Below are 16638 nucleotides of genomic sequence, written 5' to 3'. Positions count from 1 at the left end.
CCAGTTACAGTAACAAAACGTTTTTTTCTTTTCCTTTCTCTTCTTTTCTCTTTCCTCTTCTTCTTTCCTCCTCCATCCTCCCTCCCCGTTTCCTTCCTTTTCTTCTTCTAATTTTTTCCTTCCTGTTTTCTAGTGAACACCTGTTCCTTGTGGGCAAGGCTGTTTTATTATGCCCCATTTTCACTTGGTACGTGCTACCACCAAGCTGATGGCTGCTAAGCAGACTTCTGATACTGTCAGTAAGTTGTTCCTAGTTTTGTTTGGTAGATGGAGGCTACTTGGACAGAAGAAGACTTCATTTGGAAACATAGTCTTGATACCACATTAAACCTGACACTTTTGGCTTTCAAGGGAGTTTCAGTGTCTCATTTGGCCCTCATGATAAACATGTAAGGTAGGTAGAGGGAACGATCCCCATTTTCAGTTGAAAAACAGTGTCAAAGAAGTTAAAAACCATGGCGCTGATGGGTCTCCTTCCATTCCAGAAAGTCCTGTAAGTTAGCAACCACCAGAAATGTTTAAACTCCTTCACCCCACCTATAATTTATAATGAAAGATAAATATAGAATTTCTTATCAAATTCTTTCTATTTGCCATGAACTACCTCAAATAGGAGCAGATACCCTCTTTGACGTTCACATTCTACTGGAAGGACATTTCCAAAGCCCTTTTAAAGATGATTATCCTCATTTACTAAGTTTTTTGAAAATACTCTCTCCCATTCTGTGTGGATATTATAGATCCTGCAAGACAAAGATCTAGATGGTGAGTAAGAGCAAGCAAAAAAAGTATTCACCTTTGAATTTTTATAAAGTCTTGTGTTTTAAAAAGTGGGCTATCAGCACAAGAGAAACAGAAATCTGCAAGTGGCCGTTACAAGCACACACGCGAGAGTCTGGTACAGCCGTACCACTCAAGTGATCAGACACTGTCCCTGCGACAAACTGAAACGTCCACAAAAAATGAAGAAGAGGTGTCCTCTGCTAGCCAAAGTTTTTATGGGCGCTAAGAAAGGAGGGACAGCTCACAATTCATTATTGATATTTCCAGCAAGGGGCCAACCCAAGTTATCTGAGTTAGGAAAAAGTCACGGGGTGCTTGCTTGGTCAAACACACCCTAAAATTGGAATCATGTGGACAAGATTAGCAGGGCTCTGAAAAGAACACACCATAAATGTTCAAAAGCAAAACTACATGACGCCTTTAGGAGGACTCCATGGAATCTGCCATGAAGATGGGAGTTACGTCAGGAGAGAGGCATGCTGACTTTTATCAAGGAGAGGATGATGGGGAAGGGGACAGTGGGCTTGGATAAACAGGTTAAAGTCAGAGGGAATGTAGCTCCCTCTTCCTAAAGCTCACAGAGACACCCAAGTGGGGCCATACTTGAGAGACTAGAGACGTTCCATTGCAAAAGAGAGAACGGAAAGGAAATAGGAAGGAAGTGAGAAGGAAGGGGAGTCTGCAGGATTAGTATTCTGACAGTTGTCAAGCGCAGTGGAGTTCGGGGTCTGCAGTGATTAGCCACACACCATCCAATCAGAACAACACCGTAATTAGGCTCATAATTGAATTTTAGAGCACAAAAGGGTAACGCCCACCACACTGTTCTGCATTTGAAACCAATTCTTCTCTCTAGTCACCAGTAGGTTAGGAGAATTAACAAGGGAGAACCCCAGGATTTAGCTGTCAGAACTGTGTGCTCTGCATTACAGAGCATCCCAGGGAGGGCTGCCCCTGGGGAGTATGTGCAGGGAATGGAGCAGCTGGGGCAACACCAGATCTTGGCCCGAGGCGGGACCTTCCACTAGCTTATCTAGACACTGCTCCCTCCCTCCCCCCCCAAAAACACTCACACACACACTCACACACACACAGCCTCCTAGGTAAGACCCCTAGGGTCTTACCCACAATGAACTGAGAACTCTAGTTGAAGGGACACATACCTGGGTATCAGGGTAAGAGAAAGAAGGAAGCACTAACTTATCCTTGCATTCGGGCAGTGATATGTTCCTATTGTTTGAACACTACATAGCAAACTGGACATTCCTAACTGGCTAGGAAGCTAACAAAATTACCTGGAAATGCTATAAGACTACTTACAAATTGTAATAATCCTGCTGCAAGCAACAACATTAAATTTCTGAAAATCACTTGGGTAGAAAATTCAAAGCTGATAAACAGAAGACTTTAGAGGACTGGCTCTTCATTTTTGGACTCCTAATCCACTCTAAGGAGCTGACAGACGTGGTGGAGCCTCAGCTCTAGAAAAATATGAACTCCTAATGAATTCCATAAATCTCGTATATAATTTCATGTCGTTCCAAGATCTGAACCCCCACCAGCCTAAGTATCTTTAAAAGAAAAATGCAGTTCAGGGAGCCAAACTATTACAAAGATCCTATTAAAAAAACTCAGTAACATTTTTACATCCACAAAGAGAAAAGAAGCAGGTACTGAAGAAAGAAAATACGATCTCTGACACAAATTACATTAGTGAAAATTGGTATCGTTTCTCCAATCTGTTGGAGATTGACCCTCTGCACGATAAACACGGATACTGGTTTTCTTTGTGGAATATCCATCAAAACAGACCTTTTCCTTCCCTGGTCCTCCATCAGTGCCCTCTCAACTGTTTAACTTGGAATGGCTCTATCTCATGGTCCAAAGACAGCTTAACTAGAAGGCTGGATATGGGGAAAGTTTGGAGACCTTTCTTAGGAAACTCCAGAGACAGTTTTCAGACTTCCTCCCTGGCACAGAGTCAGGTAACTGTAACCTATGACAGCCACTGGCCAACGACACAGTAACACTGGAGAAGGAGCAGCCTGGCTCTGCCTTTCCCTTCATATCCACACTCAAGATTGCATTTCTAAGACTGAGACTGACTTTGCCTCTGTTTCCTTTAGCTTTCCAAAGGGTGCGCTCCAGTTTCACCTTCCTCTCTTCTTTTTTCTTTGTTTCGCTTTTTATCCTTCTTTCTTTCCAAATGCAGTCATGCAGTCACAGCTAAGTACAAATCCAGACTCTGTCTGTTACTAGCAGGGTCTCCTGAAGTGAGATACTTAACTTCTCCAGCATGTGGTTTCCTCATCTGTAACAGACGGAAGAATAACTACCCTACAGGGTTGTTATGGAAATCAAATTAGTAATGTATGAAAAGTTCTCAGCTGAAAGCCTGAACCACAGAAGAATTTCATCAAATGTTAGCGCCTCCGCCTTTACCCTCTATGCCAATAGTAAAAATAAAAGGAAGTACATACAACTAAGCATTAATAAAATAATACGACCACAATAACAATGACTTGGAAATTTAGCTTTTAGATCATGTAGATATGAAAATGTATTACAAAGAAGCTTATAGAAATAATGTACTTTACAAACTACTATGTCCAAAATAGATACACAACAAAGACCTACTGTATAGCACAGGGAACTATATTCAGTATCTCATAACAACCTACAATGAAAAGAACACGAAAAAGAATATATATATATATATCTGAATCACTATGCTGTACACTAGAAACTAACACTACATTGTAAATCAACTAGACTTCAACTAAAAAATAAAATTAAATAAATAAAAGGGTAGATCTTTAACAATTTAAAAAAAAGAAATAATGTACTTCACATTATTCATTACAGTACTAGATATGCAAATATTCTAAAAAAGGCAATGGAGTAAAAAAAGTAAATAAATTAATGATTTCTTCTTTTAATGCTTTCAAGAGTCCAAATGTAAATCTGTTAAGTCCTGCTTATTTTTATTACAGATTACCTTGGTTCCCAGGTTAATATAAAGATTTTAAAAATTCACTTGGACTACTGAAATGTAAAGAGTTTCATTATTAAGAAGCAAGTAATCTAGAAAAAACTATATGAGATAAACAAAGAGTTCGGCTTTTCTGTTTCCAATGTAAACAGATCAATGTTAGAACTTAATGTTCTACTTGACCTTCCCTCTGGCAAACACTTGCCCAGCAAGCCTCAGAATAATGGAGCCAAAAGGTAGGAACGCATTTCACAGACCTCACTTCCAGGGCTGGACAGTTAATCACCTGGCCTAGTGATCCGTGGGCCCCAACAGAGAGTAGAATTAATCCAACTAAATGCAAGCTTCCAATCCAGATCTCGTGTGGTGAGTTAGGAGGACCTTAATGGATCTCTCGAATGGATCCCACAGCCAGGGAACCCCCAGCTCCCTGAGAGCAAATGTAAATAACCAACAGCAATACATGAAATGCCTTTTGAAGCAAATCAGAAGCCAGTGGCAACTGCAGAAGAACTTGAAAAATGGCTGGCCAGTCCTCTGAACACATCCCTGACAGGAAAGGGAAACAAAGCAAAAGGGAAAGCAGGTCAATGATTTCTTCAGAAATCATTTAACTAACTACTGGTTTAACTACTAGGTAATATGTCTAACTTACAAATTCCTGATTGGCTAATTAACCACATATCTTTATATATATAAATATAAAGAAAAGTGGCCACACCCCTGCCTCCCACCTCTGTCCTCTCCCTGGTGGTCCCAGTTTGCCACAGTCAGGGTCATTGGTGCAAGGAGAGAGGGAGAGAAGAGAAAGAGAGGAGAGAAGAGAGAGGGAGGGAGGGAGGGAAAAAGAGAGAGAGCTCTGGGTTTACTGCCAGAGCTTTCAAAATATGCATCTCTAGGAAGAAGGGAGGGAGAGAGGTGTGCAGGTAGCATGGCTGAAAGTTGCTGATCAAAAATTACCTCCACCAAAAATTAACTATTAATATACATATATATGTATATATACACATCCTTCTTCATTACAGGTTACCACAAGCCATTGAATATAGCTCCCTGTGCTGTACAAGTAGGACCTTGTTGTTTATCTATTCTGTACGTAGTAGTTTGCATCTGCCAATCCCAAACTCCCAATTAATCCCTTCATCCCCCCCTCCACCCTCCTAATTATGTTTGTTTTCTATGTCTGTGAGTCTCTGTCTTATAAATAAGTTCATTTGTTGCATACTGACTTATCTTTTTAAAGTCACCAAAATATCAGATAACCACTCGCTTTATCAGCACCTTTTAAAACTGCAGTGTCTCTGTTAACTGCAGGACTCACAGAGGTGTGAATTACTCAGAGCCAGATGCCTCCTAACACCTGACTGAGAGCATCACCAGGAGGAGGGCAACGATGGACCATCACCTACGGCAGCTCCCTGTGTCTCCTGTCTTACCTGACTTACCTCACGGAGTCCTCACACCTGGCACTGAAAGGTTATTGAGCCTTATATAACGAAATCAAGCTCAGAAAGGAAGAGACACTTCCTAAATCACATCTCTTGGTAACGGATGGGGCTGAGATTTTAACCTAGTTTTGAATCCGGTGGTGTCCTTACTAAGGGAACGACTGAAAAAGACTAGAGCCCTGTGAGGGGTAGAGAATGCAAAAGACCAAAAGTCGCAGTGAGGTTAGCGACCCTGGAGGCTCCCCTATAGCCTTTGGCCCTCGGTGCACTCAGGTACTAGGAACACGCCTGGGCTCCAGCCTCCCAGATCCAGATCCAGACCCAGACTCAGACCCAGACCCAGGCCACAAGGTGGTCCCGGCCACAGCCATAAACATCACAAGCTGCCCGGTTCCAAATGACAAATTCCTGATTTGTACACAACTACAAAACAACTACAAAAAATATAAGGAAAAGTGGCCACGCCCCTGTTTTAGTGTGCAGGCCTGGGAGCCATCCTACAGCGTACAACCTGATCTCTTCACCAAATGGGTCCTCTCTGTGCACGATGACGGCAAAGCAGAAAATGTCCACAGTGTCCCTGCAGCAGGAAGTCAGCCTCACCCCCTCGAATTTCCAAAAGGAAGCTCGGAGTTCAATTTCTCTTCCCTACTTTTGGAGCTCAGTTTATAAACACCTGGAAGATGTCAAAAGCCACCTTAAATCCTACACAAATTACGTGCATTCATTCTGACAGCTTCTTTGTAGAATAAGGGAAAGTCTCAAGACAAACTGGAATGGGCGACTAAATTGTTCTGTGGACAAAATTCTCTCAAAATTGATACAACAAGCAGAGCGGGGAGGAATTCACAGAACAAGCAAGTAACATCTGCTTTTGTCTAATCAGGCTTCTCGCCAGAGCACTTGGTTATTATGTAAGTACGGGAGCCAACCCCATATACAGCTCCAGACCACCGCCAGCCCCAACACACTCAAGTCACCAGTTACAACACTAGGCTCCCTGAGGAACTAACACCCATTTTACTGGCTTTAGATAGAATTAGTCTACAAAGAAAAACATTAACTGCTAAGTGCAACTAGTTGCAACTTCGTTAATACTACACATTGGCAAGAGGAAAGCGTGTACCCTGAAAACAAGCCTGGGTTAACTAGTGAGGTTTCCAGACCATTGCTTTGTTATTCTCTCTCTCATTACTGGGAGTTCTTCAGCGTACGGAAAGTTTTCCTCCATTCTCTCTGAGTCCCTGGCTGGGTCAGAAAATTAAACTGACAAAGACAGACTAGCAGGAGAAGAGCATACAGATGTTACCGAATTTGGACAGGTACATGGGAGTCTTCACAAGAGAATGAAGATCCAGAGAAGTGGCCAGAGCAGGAAGCTTTTATATCTTTTAGACAAAGAAACAATACATTTTTGAACAATGGACAAGACAAAGCGGTTAGGGCAAGGGGTATGATCAGCTAGGGCTAACTAGTCTTTGTCTTCCTTAAGTAGGAAGGTCAGTTAGTTTAACCAGGTTTGTTTGCTGTGTCTGGGCTGATAAGGGTCTATCTCCAGTAAAAGGACAATTTATCTCCTGCCTTTAGTCATAAATGGGGGGGAGGGGGGGCTTTCTCTCTGTTTACTGCTTCTTAATTGCCTTTAGCTCAAAATAATTTCCGTATCAAAGGGGCGTATTTTGGGGTGACATATTCTGATTTTCCCTATCATTATTAAATGGAATGTTTCCCTAGTTGTGATGGTCTCCATGTGGTGCAAAAAGTCCAATTCCTGTACAGCCCAACGCTGAATCTCAGATCAAAACATCTAGATACAGCCTTAGTCTGCACTTGTTTCATCCCCATGCCTGTGTCGGTAGCTCTCCCAAATTTATTTATCCAGGTTTAATCACTAGGTTCATGATGGCTCAGCAAGAGAAACTTGCCTTTTCCTTCCTGTGTATCTTTATAAAGCTCAGCACTCCAAACACAGGTGGTACTCAAACACATTCCTGACAGGACAGCTTACTGAGGCCATCTCACTTTGGATTTGGGGTAATGAGAAAATGTTTTGATCTCTTGGTGACATCCTTTAACTTGAAGCATCTATATTCTGATTCACCTGGCATCCATGAAGCTCCTAAAACTGCATGTAAAAATTTTCAGTGTCTTCATTTTTCCGGAGGTAGAATCAATAGTTTTTATTAGATTCTCAAGCAAGAGAGTGAGGAAAATAAAGTTAACCTATGTCATTATGATTAGTCTTATAAAGAAAAGTAAATACAAAGTCAAATAGGCCTCCCCTTATCAGCTGTGTGTCCCATGGCAAGTCACTTCATCTCTTTAACGCCTTACTCTCCTTTTCTGTAAAATGGGCTAACAATAGCACCATCTTATAATGGCAGGGTACTCTGCACCACTCTCTGCTACTGAGAACAACTACACAAATGGGACAAAATATACTTTAAACTATCAAAGAGTTAAAAAGAGACACATCACTTGGGAATGCGGCTCAGACACAAGACCCCTACATGGGGGGCAACTATTATCTGGGGAAGCATTTCCTTCTTCCCAAAGGGGATGCCCAGTAGCTGAGAGTCTGGGTGTGCTTTTAACAGAATCAAAGTCTGGAAAGACAGGGATAGACATCAGTGTCAGCAAAGAGGTAGGAAAGTAATGATGCTCCTCTGCCTCTGGGTTGAGATCTTAGAAACCTACAACCTAATCAAAAGTGTGAATCTTAAGTAGGCAAAACCACTCAGGTTAGACTTGGCTTTGAAACACATCAGTACCTAAAAATAAAGTGATTTTGGTTTGTAACTGGCAGAAAAAAGTTCTCTTACACCACCTTCTATTTCAGATTACTTCTGCAAAGCAGAAGTACAATGTCTAGTACATAATGAAAAGTAACCAGGCATACACGGTGACACAATGAATGAATGAAAACTAGGAGAAATAACAGACAACAGAATAGACCCACATGAGCTCAAGATACTGCAGTTCACAGAGATTTTAAAATAACTATGCTTGCCGTGCTCAGGAATGAATTTTTAAAAATGAGAGTTCTGATAGATTACTGAAAAAATCAAATATTGAAAATATAAAAATGAACCAAATGGAAATCTTAGAACTGAAAAATAACTAAGAATGGGTAGGCTTAACAGATTAAATACAGTTAAATAGATAGGGAATTGAAATACAGATCAGAGAAAACATCATTAAAATGAAGCAAGTGAAAATCAGAAGGTAACAGACGTAGAAAAGACAATGAGAAGGTATAACATACACGTAACTGGAATGCTAGCAAAAAAGATCAAGAGAATGAAGGAAAAGAAATATTTAAAGAAACAGCAGATGAGAAGTTTACAAAACCAAGGAAAGACAAGTTAAACAAGTCTTACTACCCCAAGCAGGATTTTTAAAAATAACACAAATAACTGGATATACTAAAACTGCAGAAAACTAAGGTCAAAGAGAAAAACCTTTAAAAAAAAAAAAAGGGAGAGAGAGAGAGAAAGCTTAAAAGCAGCTGGAGAAAAAGACAATAAATACTACCTACAAAAGAGCAATAACTCAGAGTGACAGTTTATTTCTTAGGGAAAAAAAGTAAATCAGAAGACCATGGAACAATACCTTAAGCATTCTTTTAAAATAAATTATAACTACCAACTATTTTAAACAAAAATATCCTTCAAGAATGAAAGCATAATGAAGACACAGAAAGCACTTAATAAGGCAGCAGATTTAAACTCAAGTCAAATGTGCATTGATTAAATAATCCAATTAGAAGACAAAGATTTCCAAACCAGGTTAAGAAAAAAAAGTCTACTATTTATAAAAGACACATCAAAATACAAGGATACAGAAAGGTTTAAAAGTATGAAAAAGAGAACCATACAAACATTAGCCAAGTAAATCTGTTCTAACTATAATAATGAAGCAAAAAGCAATTCTAGAGATACAGGCAAACATTTCATAATGATAAAACATTCAATTCACCAAAATACATTATAATTACAGATGTCTATATAACTAATAACATAGAATCAAAACATATAAACAAAAATTGAAAGAACTACAAGAAGAAAAACTCAACATTACAGTTACAGTGGAGAACTGAACACACATTTCTCTGTAATCAACAAAATTAGAAGATTAAAGAATCAGTTAATATATGGAAGATGTAAATACTAGTATCAAACTTGACCAAATGAACACAAACAAAGCATTTATCCAGCAATTGCAAGATACATTTCTGACTGCAGTAAAATAAGTATCAAAATGTTTGTACATTAAGAACTATATATCTAAATAACTCAAGATAAAAAAAAATCAGAATGGAAAATAGAAACTATTTTGAGTGAAATAATCACCAAAACACTATATATCAAAACTTAGCTTTGAAATGCAGGTTAAGTCATGCTTAGAGGGAAATTTATCTAAAATGCATATATTAGAAAATAAGGCTGAATATCAATTAACTAAACATCACTTTAAAGAAACTAGAAAAGTAGCAACCATGTATACCCAAAGAAAACACAAAGAAGTAAATAATAAAAGGTAGAAATTAATGAAACAGCAAATAAATATACAACAGAAAAGGTAAACAGGTCCAGAAGTTGATGAAATTGATACATTTCTAGAGAGACCAATTAAGACAAGGGAGACACAAATAACAATTGTCAGGAATAAAAAAGGGGATACCACTGTACATCCCTGTACATTAAAAATATGAGAATATTATTAATAAATTTATGCCAATATATTTGAAAATCTAGATGAAAAGGATAAATCCTAAAAATAAACAGCTTGCAAAACTCACAGTAAAAGAAGATTTTTAAATATTTGAATAGTCGTCATACCATTCAACAAACCCACAAAGAAAACTTCAAAGCCAGACAGCGTCACCAGTGAATTCTGCCAAACATGTCAGGATGAAATAACACTGCTATCACACAAACTCCTCCAGAAAACAGAACAAAGAGTGAGCACTCCACAACTTACTTTTTAAGGCCAATATAATCTTGATACCAAAATTTAATAAGGATGTTATGAGGAAGAAAAACAGGCCAATCTTACTAATTTGTAAGGATGCAAAACCCCTAAATAAAAGATTAGCAAGTGATATTAATAAACATAAAAATTTATTACAGCCAAGTTGGATTATTTTATATATGCAAGTTTGGTTAAACACTTAAAATCAGTCAATATGTGACCACACTAATGGAATAAAAAAGGAAAATCATACAATAACCTCAATAGATACAGAAAAGTATTTGAAAAAATTTAGCATCCATAAACAACTAAAAGTTTTTGGCAAACTAGGAAAAAGAACACTCTTAAAATGAAAAAAAGATTATCTACAAAAATCACTATAGTGGATGAACAAATGACAAGTGTTGAAAGTCTTTCTTTTGAGACCTGGAAAGGGAGAAGGACATGTTCAATCAGCACATCTATTTGACATTGTACAATTTGTGCAAAAAGGCAAAGAAAAAAATTTTAAAGCATAAAGATTACAAAAAAACAAATTTCTCAGATGGTATTATTGTGTGTGCAAAAAATATAAAAGAATCTATAGATAAATTACTAGAATTCACTTCACAAATTAGCTAGGTTTTGAACACAAGGTCAAAAAAAACTATTTCTATAGGTAAGCAAAAAAATATTTAGAAAATAAAATTTTATAAAGAAACTATAGAGCAGAGTGAAAAAAAAAAAAACCCCTGAAATACCTAGGAATAAATCTAATGAAAGATGTGAAAGACCTCTACAGAGAAATCTATGAAACATCATCGAAAAAAAAAAATTTAAAAGACCTAGATAAATAGAGGAATATGCCACGTTCATGAACTAGAAGATTTGATATTATAAACATATTAATTTTGCCCAAATTTATTTATAAACTCAGTGGGATCTCAGTCAAAATCCCAACAGCTTAAGTCTCTGTTGCTGCTGGTGGAACTTCATAAGCTGATTCTTCAATGTTGTGTAAATGTAAAAGACAAAGAATAGCCAAGAGTCTAGTAAAGAACAGGAGGATTTGATCTAATAACCTTCATTATAAAAGCACAGTGTGGCATTGGTGCAAGGATAGTCTCACAGACAAAAGGAGCAGGTGAGAGAGCCCGAACAGATCAACACATACTGGGACACTTGATTTATGACAAGGTAGCCCCACAGGGCAGTGGGAACAGAGTGGACTTACCAATAAATCATGCTGGGGCAACCGGATGTCCACATTTTTTTTTAATTTAAAGCTTTACCCCTATCTCACACAATATGCAAAAATTAATTCCCAGTGAATTCTAAGTATAAATTCAGGGGTTGAAACTGAGAAGTTTCTAGAAGATAATATAAAAGAATACCTTTATAAGCTCAGAGTAGAAAGACTTATTGAACATAATAAAAACAGTAACCGTAAAGAAAAACGGAGTCTACAAAAGATTTGGATATTAAAATTAAGATCCTCTTTTCATCCTTAAGAGAATGAATAGGCAAGCAACAGAATGAAGATTATGCCACACGTACAACCAACAGTGAGCTCATATCCAGAATACATTTTTAAAAATCTATAGACCAGGAAGAAAAAGACAACCTAGCTGAAAAGTGGACAAGAGACTCGAACCATGTCACAAAATATTTCGAACAAACGGCCAATAAGCATGAAAAGGTGCACAACCTCATCAGTCAAGAGAAAGCAAATTAACTCCACAATGCAGTATTACTGCAAAACCACCAGAATGGCTAAAATTACAAAGACTGACGATGCTGGCAAGGATAGGGAGCAAGGGAAATTCCCATATGCTGTGGGTGGGAGTATGTTGGTACAACTACTTTGGAAAACAGTTTGGTATTATCTACTAAAGTTGACGGTACACGTAACCTATGAGCTGATAGTTCCTCTCCTGGACACAGACCAAACAGAAACGCATATCCACAGGCACCAAGAAACACACACAAGAATGCTCACAGCCACCCTATCCACAATGACCCCAACCAGATTATCCAAAGGTCCTCCAACAGTACAGTGGATAAATATGGAAAAATGATTGTGGTATACTCATAACAGTTTTCTGCACAGCACAGAAAAGTGAACTACAGCTACAACATTCACGAATATCACAAACAAAGCAAAGAATCCAGATACGTGTAAACACATACTCTATGATTCCATGCACTCCTTGCTCAAAAATATTCCTTGTTGGAAAAACTAAAAAGAAAGGCAAGGAAGTGTTTACCAAAAATAACAGGATAGTTTGGCTTTGGGGTTTTTTTTCACCTTTGGGGGAGCAAAATAGTGACTAGGAGAGGGTCACAAAGGGGGATTCCAGGGCACTAGCAATGTTCCATTTTTTATCCTGATGTTGGCTGCAAGGTGTCACTTGTAATAAGTCAGTGCGCTCTGCATCTCTATTTTATGCACCTTTCTGTACATGTATGAAATCTCAATTAAAGAGGGTTAATGAATAAATCAAATGCATCTACAATAAAAGACTTTATTTTGTCAACACCTATGTATATTGCCTGAAATCAGGAAAAGAATAGCTTAATTTTTTTTAAAAAAGCAAGTGTCCTCATTGTGGCCCATTAAAAATAATGTAACTTTTGCACTAACATTTATAGCTTTCGCACTAACGTCTTAGCAAGCACTGGGGACCACTGAGCACTCCTGGCCAGTTCACACTGAGTGGGTTTCACTCATCTGTCATCCATTTGATGAGTGGACAATGGTGTATTGGTCCAGATAATGCACATTATATAAAAGACCTGAGATCATTTAGAAAATCTCCAGCTGATACCTGACACTTGCTCTTCCCTTCTCGCCTCACAGGCCGATATTTTTCTCTTTACAGTTCTCAGCTCTGGTGTCACTTTCACAGGGAACCTCTCCTTGCTTCCACCCAGAATGAGGTAACCAACATCGCGTTCCTCTCCTTTTGATGTTAGGGCTGGTCCTTCTTGGTCTGCCCCCATCTCCCAGATCCATCGCTGGGAGGCTGATCCTTAAGGACTAGATCGCCAGGACACCCCATCCAGCAAGGACAGAAGCTGGGAGGTAGGGAGGAGAGAGAAGTGGGACATGTCCTCCCCATTTCCTTTTTGCTGTGGTCTGTGTTCCTAGTGGTGGCCGCTTCTCTGGAGGTCCAGATTCTTCCTGCCTGGCTCCAGTTCCCTTGGCATCCAGCAACATCATTCCTGCCACCTAGGGTGGCAACAGCTCCCCACTGCTGTGCCCTCACTGGTTCTGGGAACCCTGCCTCCATCTTCCAAAGTTGTCTTTTCACTAAACTATCTTCATTAGAACTAAGTTGAATTCTGTCTTCTGCTGGGACCCTGTGGAGTGGTAATTTTATATTAATTTATAGGATACTTCCATCAACATCTGTCTTCTCCCACTAGGCTGTGAGCTTCATGACACTAGCACTTCGGAAGTTGCCAACCAGTATTTTAAATGATATAGTGAGTTAATGAAGGCATGAATGAACTCACATGAGAACTGGAGTATTCTATACATTGTACAAGGATTTCTAAAATGTCCCTGATAACATTCGATGTGGCACCAATCTATCAGAGCAAACATTTTTCCCATGTTGGTTGAAAATAGCCTTTGTTGGCAGGACTATTCGTACTCATTTCAATGATTTCAATTATTCTAGCAATAAGTGCAATAGCTGTGATTTCTCAACTGGGTAGATAAGTTTATCTGAAATAAGTCTCAGTGATGAGATTCCAAGTAGACTGCAATTAATTACAGCTTGGAGAGTCAGTAGGAGCACCATATGAAGCTTGACTAGAAAAAGAAGGCTCTGTATCTCTTATTTCTTATAACCCATTGCAAATGACTCCAGAAAATAAATACTTGTAATCTGTGGTATGGGAGGGTTAACTCCAGGAAGGAAATATTCTTTGTTAACACAATAAACTATCTATTCTATACTGTTGTTTTAGACGTAAAAGACAATCTGGGCAGATACCAATATTAGATATGCAAGTTTCTTATTAATGTATATAGCTGGACAGCTTCTACAAAATGGACTGGAAAATTCTGATTCTAAGCTACTAATCAGAATTTCCGGAACACAATCTGGAGCTCTGCAGATTCCTTTTCTTTTATGATAAAAAAAAAAGTGCAGAAAAATCAGATTACTCATAGACGATCTGATTGCACCAGCGAGATCTTTCAAACCAGTCAATGTCGTACGCTTGAATTTGAATCTTGAGAAAACTAGTTTATAAATTATAATCACAATTAAATGCACATATATCAAGAATGTTTAGTTCATAGCAGGGCATTTTGAAAGCAGCCATCTACCCAGCACGCGAGCTCCTGGTGGGTGATAAATTCTGAACTCTGAAGAGGTCAAGGTTCATCTCTTTTCTGCAATCTCTTTCTGGTTAAATCTCTCCTGTTTCTTCTGTTAACTTTTCCATTGTAAAAAGTACCCCAGTTCTGTTCATTCTAACCAACAGAAAGAGGGGAAGGTCCAATTTCTCTAACATGGTTTGAGTTCAAGATTACCTGTGATCTCCCACCACGTAAACTAGTTAGTAAAGGAAGATCTTTCTAATACAGCACCACTTGGGACAGAGGTCTGGTTTTATAATTCAGAATAATACGGCATGTTTCAGTAATAGTTACAATATTAATACCTTGTGAGGGGTTTTGAGGAAGTAGTTGAGTTAGAACAGTTAAAATGCAGTTACACTTCTGATTATTTTTACAACCAGATAACCTGCTTTGTTATATATCTAATTAGGTGCAACAACAACAAAATTCAGTTTTCCTTATTCATTCGCTTCTGTCATAACTAATATGAGAAATGACCACCCCAGCTCCTTACTAATTGTTTTCCTGGAAACAAAAGAGCATTTTATACCTGATCCTGCCACAACCAGTAAAGCGAATGAAGTAAAAATTAACCGTCCTTCACCTCTCTTGCCCATATATAAAGCAATATTTTTTAAAGGGGGGAGAGGGTTAGTACCGCATTCAATTCGTAAAGACTGACGCTGCCCCCACCCCAGACTCACTCATCTCCATTATCAACATCACCCATTTGCGGGGAGCCGGGTACACGAAGGGCCCCACCGCCTGACAGGGTCAGAAAAGAAGCATCTCTCTCACAGTCTGAAAATTACGGCTCCTGATGCCTTCCTGGCACCAAAGTGGGGCGGGTCGCCCAGCCCCGAGAGACCGGGCGGCGCCTCGGTTGCCCGCAGCCCAAGGCCGCGGGCGGCGCCGCAGCGCCCCGGGTCCCCCTCCCACAGGCGCCGGCAGTGGGTCCTTACCCGCCAGTCCGCCGCCGCCGCCTCCATCGCCCGCGTGCCCCTTCCTCCGCTGCAGGATGAAGTAAGGGTTGGCCCTCTCGGTGATCCACAGCGCGTTGGCCAGCAGCACCTCTTCGGGGTTCACCCACATGTTCCCGGGCGCCGCGGGCGGACGCACAATGGGGCGGCGGGTCGGGTCCAGCGCACACCAGCGCGCACAGGCGCGCACTCCCGGGCACACGCGCGCCCGCCCGCCCGCCGGCGAGGTGCGGCGGCTGAGAGCGACTTCACCAGGGGGTGGCCCGCGGCGCCCGGACGGCGACAAAGCCCCCGCGGCCGGTTAGGGAGAACCGCGAGGAGGCTGGCACCGCGAGCAGCATCCTCTCCGCGCCGCCGCCGCCCCTCGCGAGCCCGCGGCCGCAGACGCCCAGGCCCTTCGCTCCGCAGCCTGGCTGGGCGCACCGCGGCAGGAGGAGAAGGAGGAAGGGGAGCGGGAGGAGGAGGAAGTGGTGTGGCTCAGTCTCGGGATCCGGCTCGGCGGCCAGCAGGGCTGGCTGCCGGCGACGCGAGCTGATTCGGCCCCTCGGGTCGGGCGGAGCTGGGCCGAGGCGCAGCTGGTCCCGCAGCGCCCACCCCGGGTCCGGGCCGCCTCGGCCTCTAGCGGCTCAGAGCCCTCGAGGTCACCGCGCGTTAACCCTCCGCGTCGGGGCCACTCGCACCCCCGGTGAAGCCCAGCTCCCCGCTGGAAGGACGCTCCGGACACTGCGAATGAATGACGACAGCACGGCTCACAAGGAGCGAGCCGGGGTGACACCAGCTTCCGCGGACGCGAGCCCTCCGTGGGCCCTGCGCGCCGAGCAGGGCCGCGGCGACTGGCTTTGGGGGCACCTTCTGGGGACCGTGTAGCAAGCACTCGGCCCCACGCCCATCCCAGCAGGGAGGACGCTGCCAGCCTCCGTGGGGTGTGTGCGCGCGCGCGCTGTGTGTGTGTTTATGGTTGACGCTCTGTAGGCTGGCGCCACCCCTTTTCCCAAGAAGTGTGTTTCAGGCTTCCAGACTTGGAGCTAGAGACCGGGGTCGGAAGTGGACGCAGCCAATGGTTGTCGATGTTTTTGTTTCCTGCATCCCTAGGGCAAGTCATGCGCTAAACTTGTCACCGCCTGT

The 16638-nt window shown here is 41.3% G+C and overlaps 1 protein-coding gene across 3 annotated transcripts in view; it reads right to left on the bottom strand.

The window, feature by feature from the left end:
- The window catches only part of TBC1D9 (TBC1 domain family member 9), a 106656-nt gene extending 91020 nt beyond the window's left edge, over positions 1–15636 (bottom strand). For 2 of the 3 annotated variants that reach the window (XM_072976585.1, XM_072976596.1), the window contains exon 1: positions 15496–15636. In XM_072976585.1, coding sequence (XP_072832686.1) covers positions 15496–15625 — 130 coding nt within the window. In that variant the 5' untranslated portion in view covers positions 15626–15636. Of the gene's footprint in view, positions 1–15237; positions 15263–15495 lie in introns of those variants that run through there. The other variant, XM_072976588.1, reaches the window with a different exon arrangement.
- Positions 15637–16638: the final 1002 nt, after the last annotated feature.

The sequence above is a fragment of the Vicugna pacos genome, chromosome 2 (assembly GCF_048564905.1).
Source record: "Vicugna pacos chromosome 2, VicPac4, whole genome shotgun sequence".
Classification (NCBI taxonomy): Eukaryota; Metazoa; Chordata; class Mammalia; order Artiodactyla; family Camelidae; genus Vicugna; species Vicugna pacos.
Note: the sequence above shows the minus strand (reverse complement) of the source record. Positions and strands in the feature narration are given on the sequence as shown.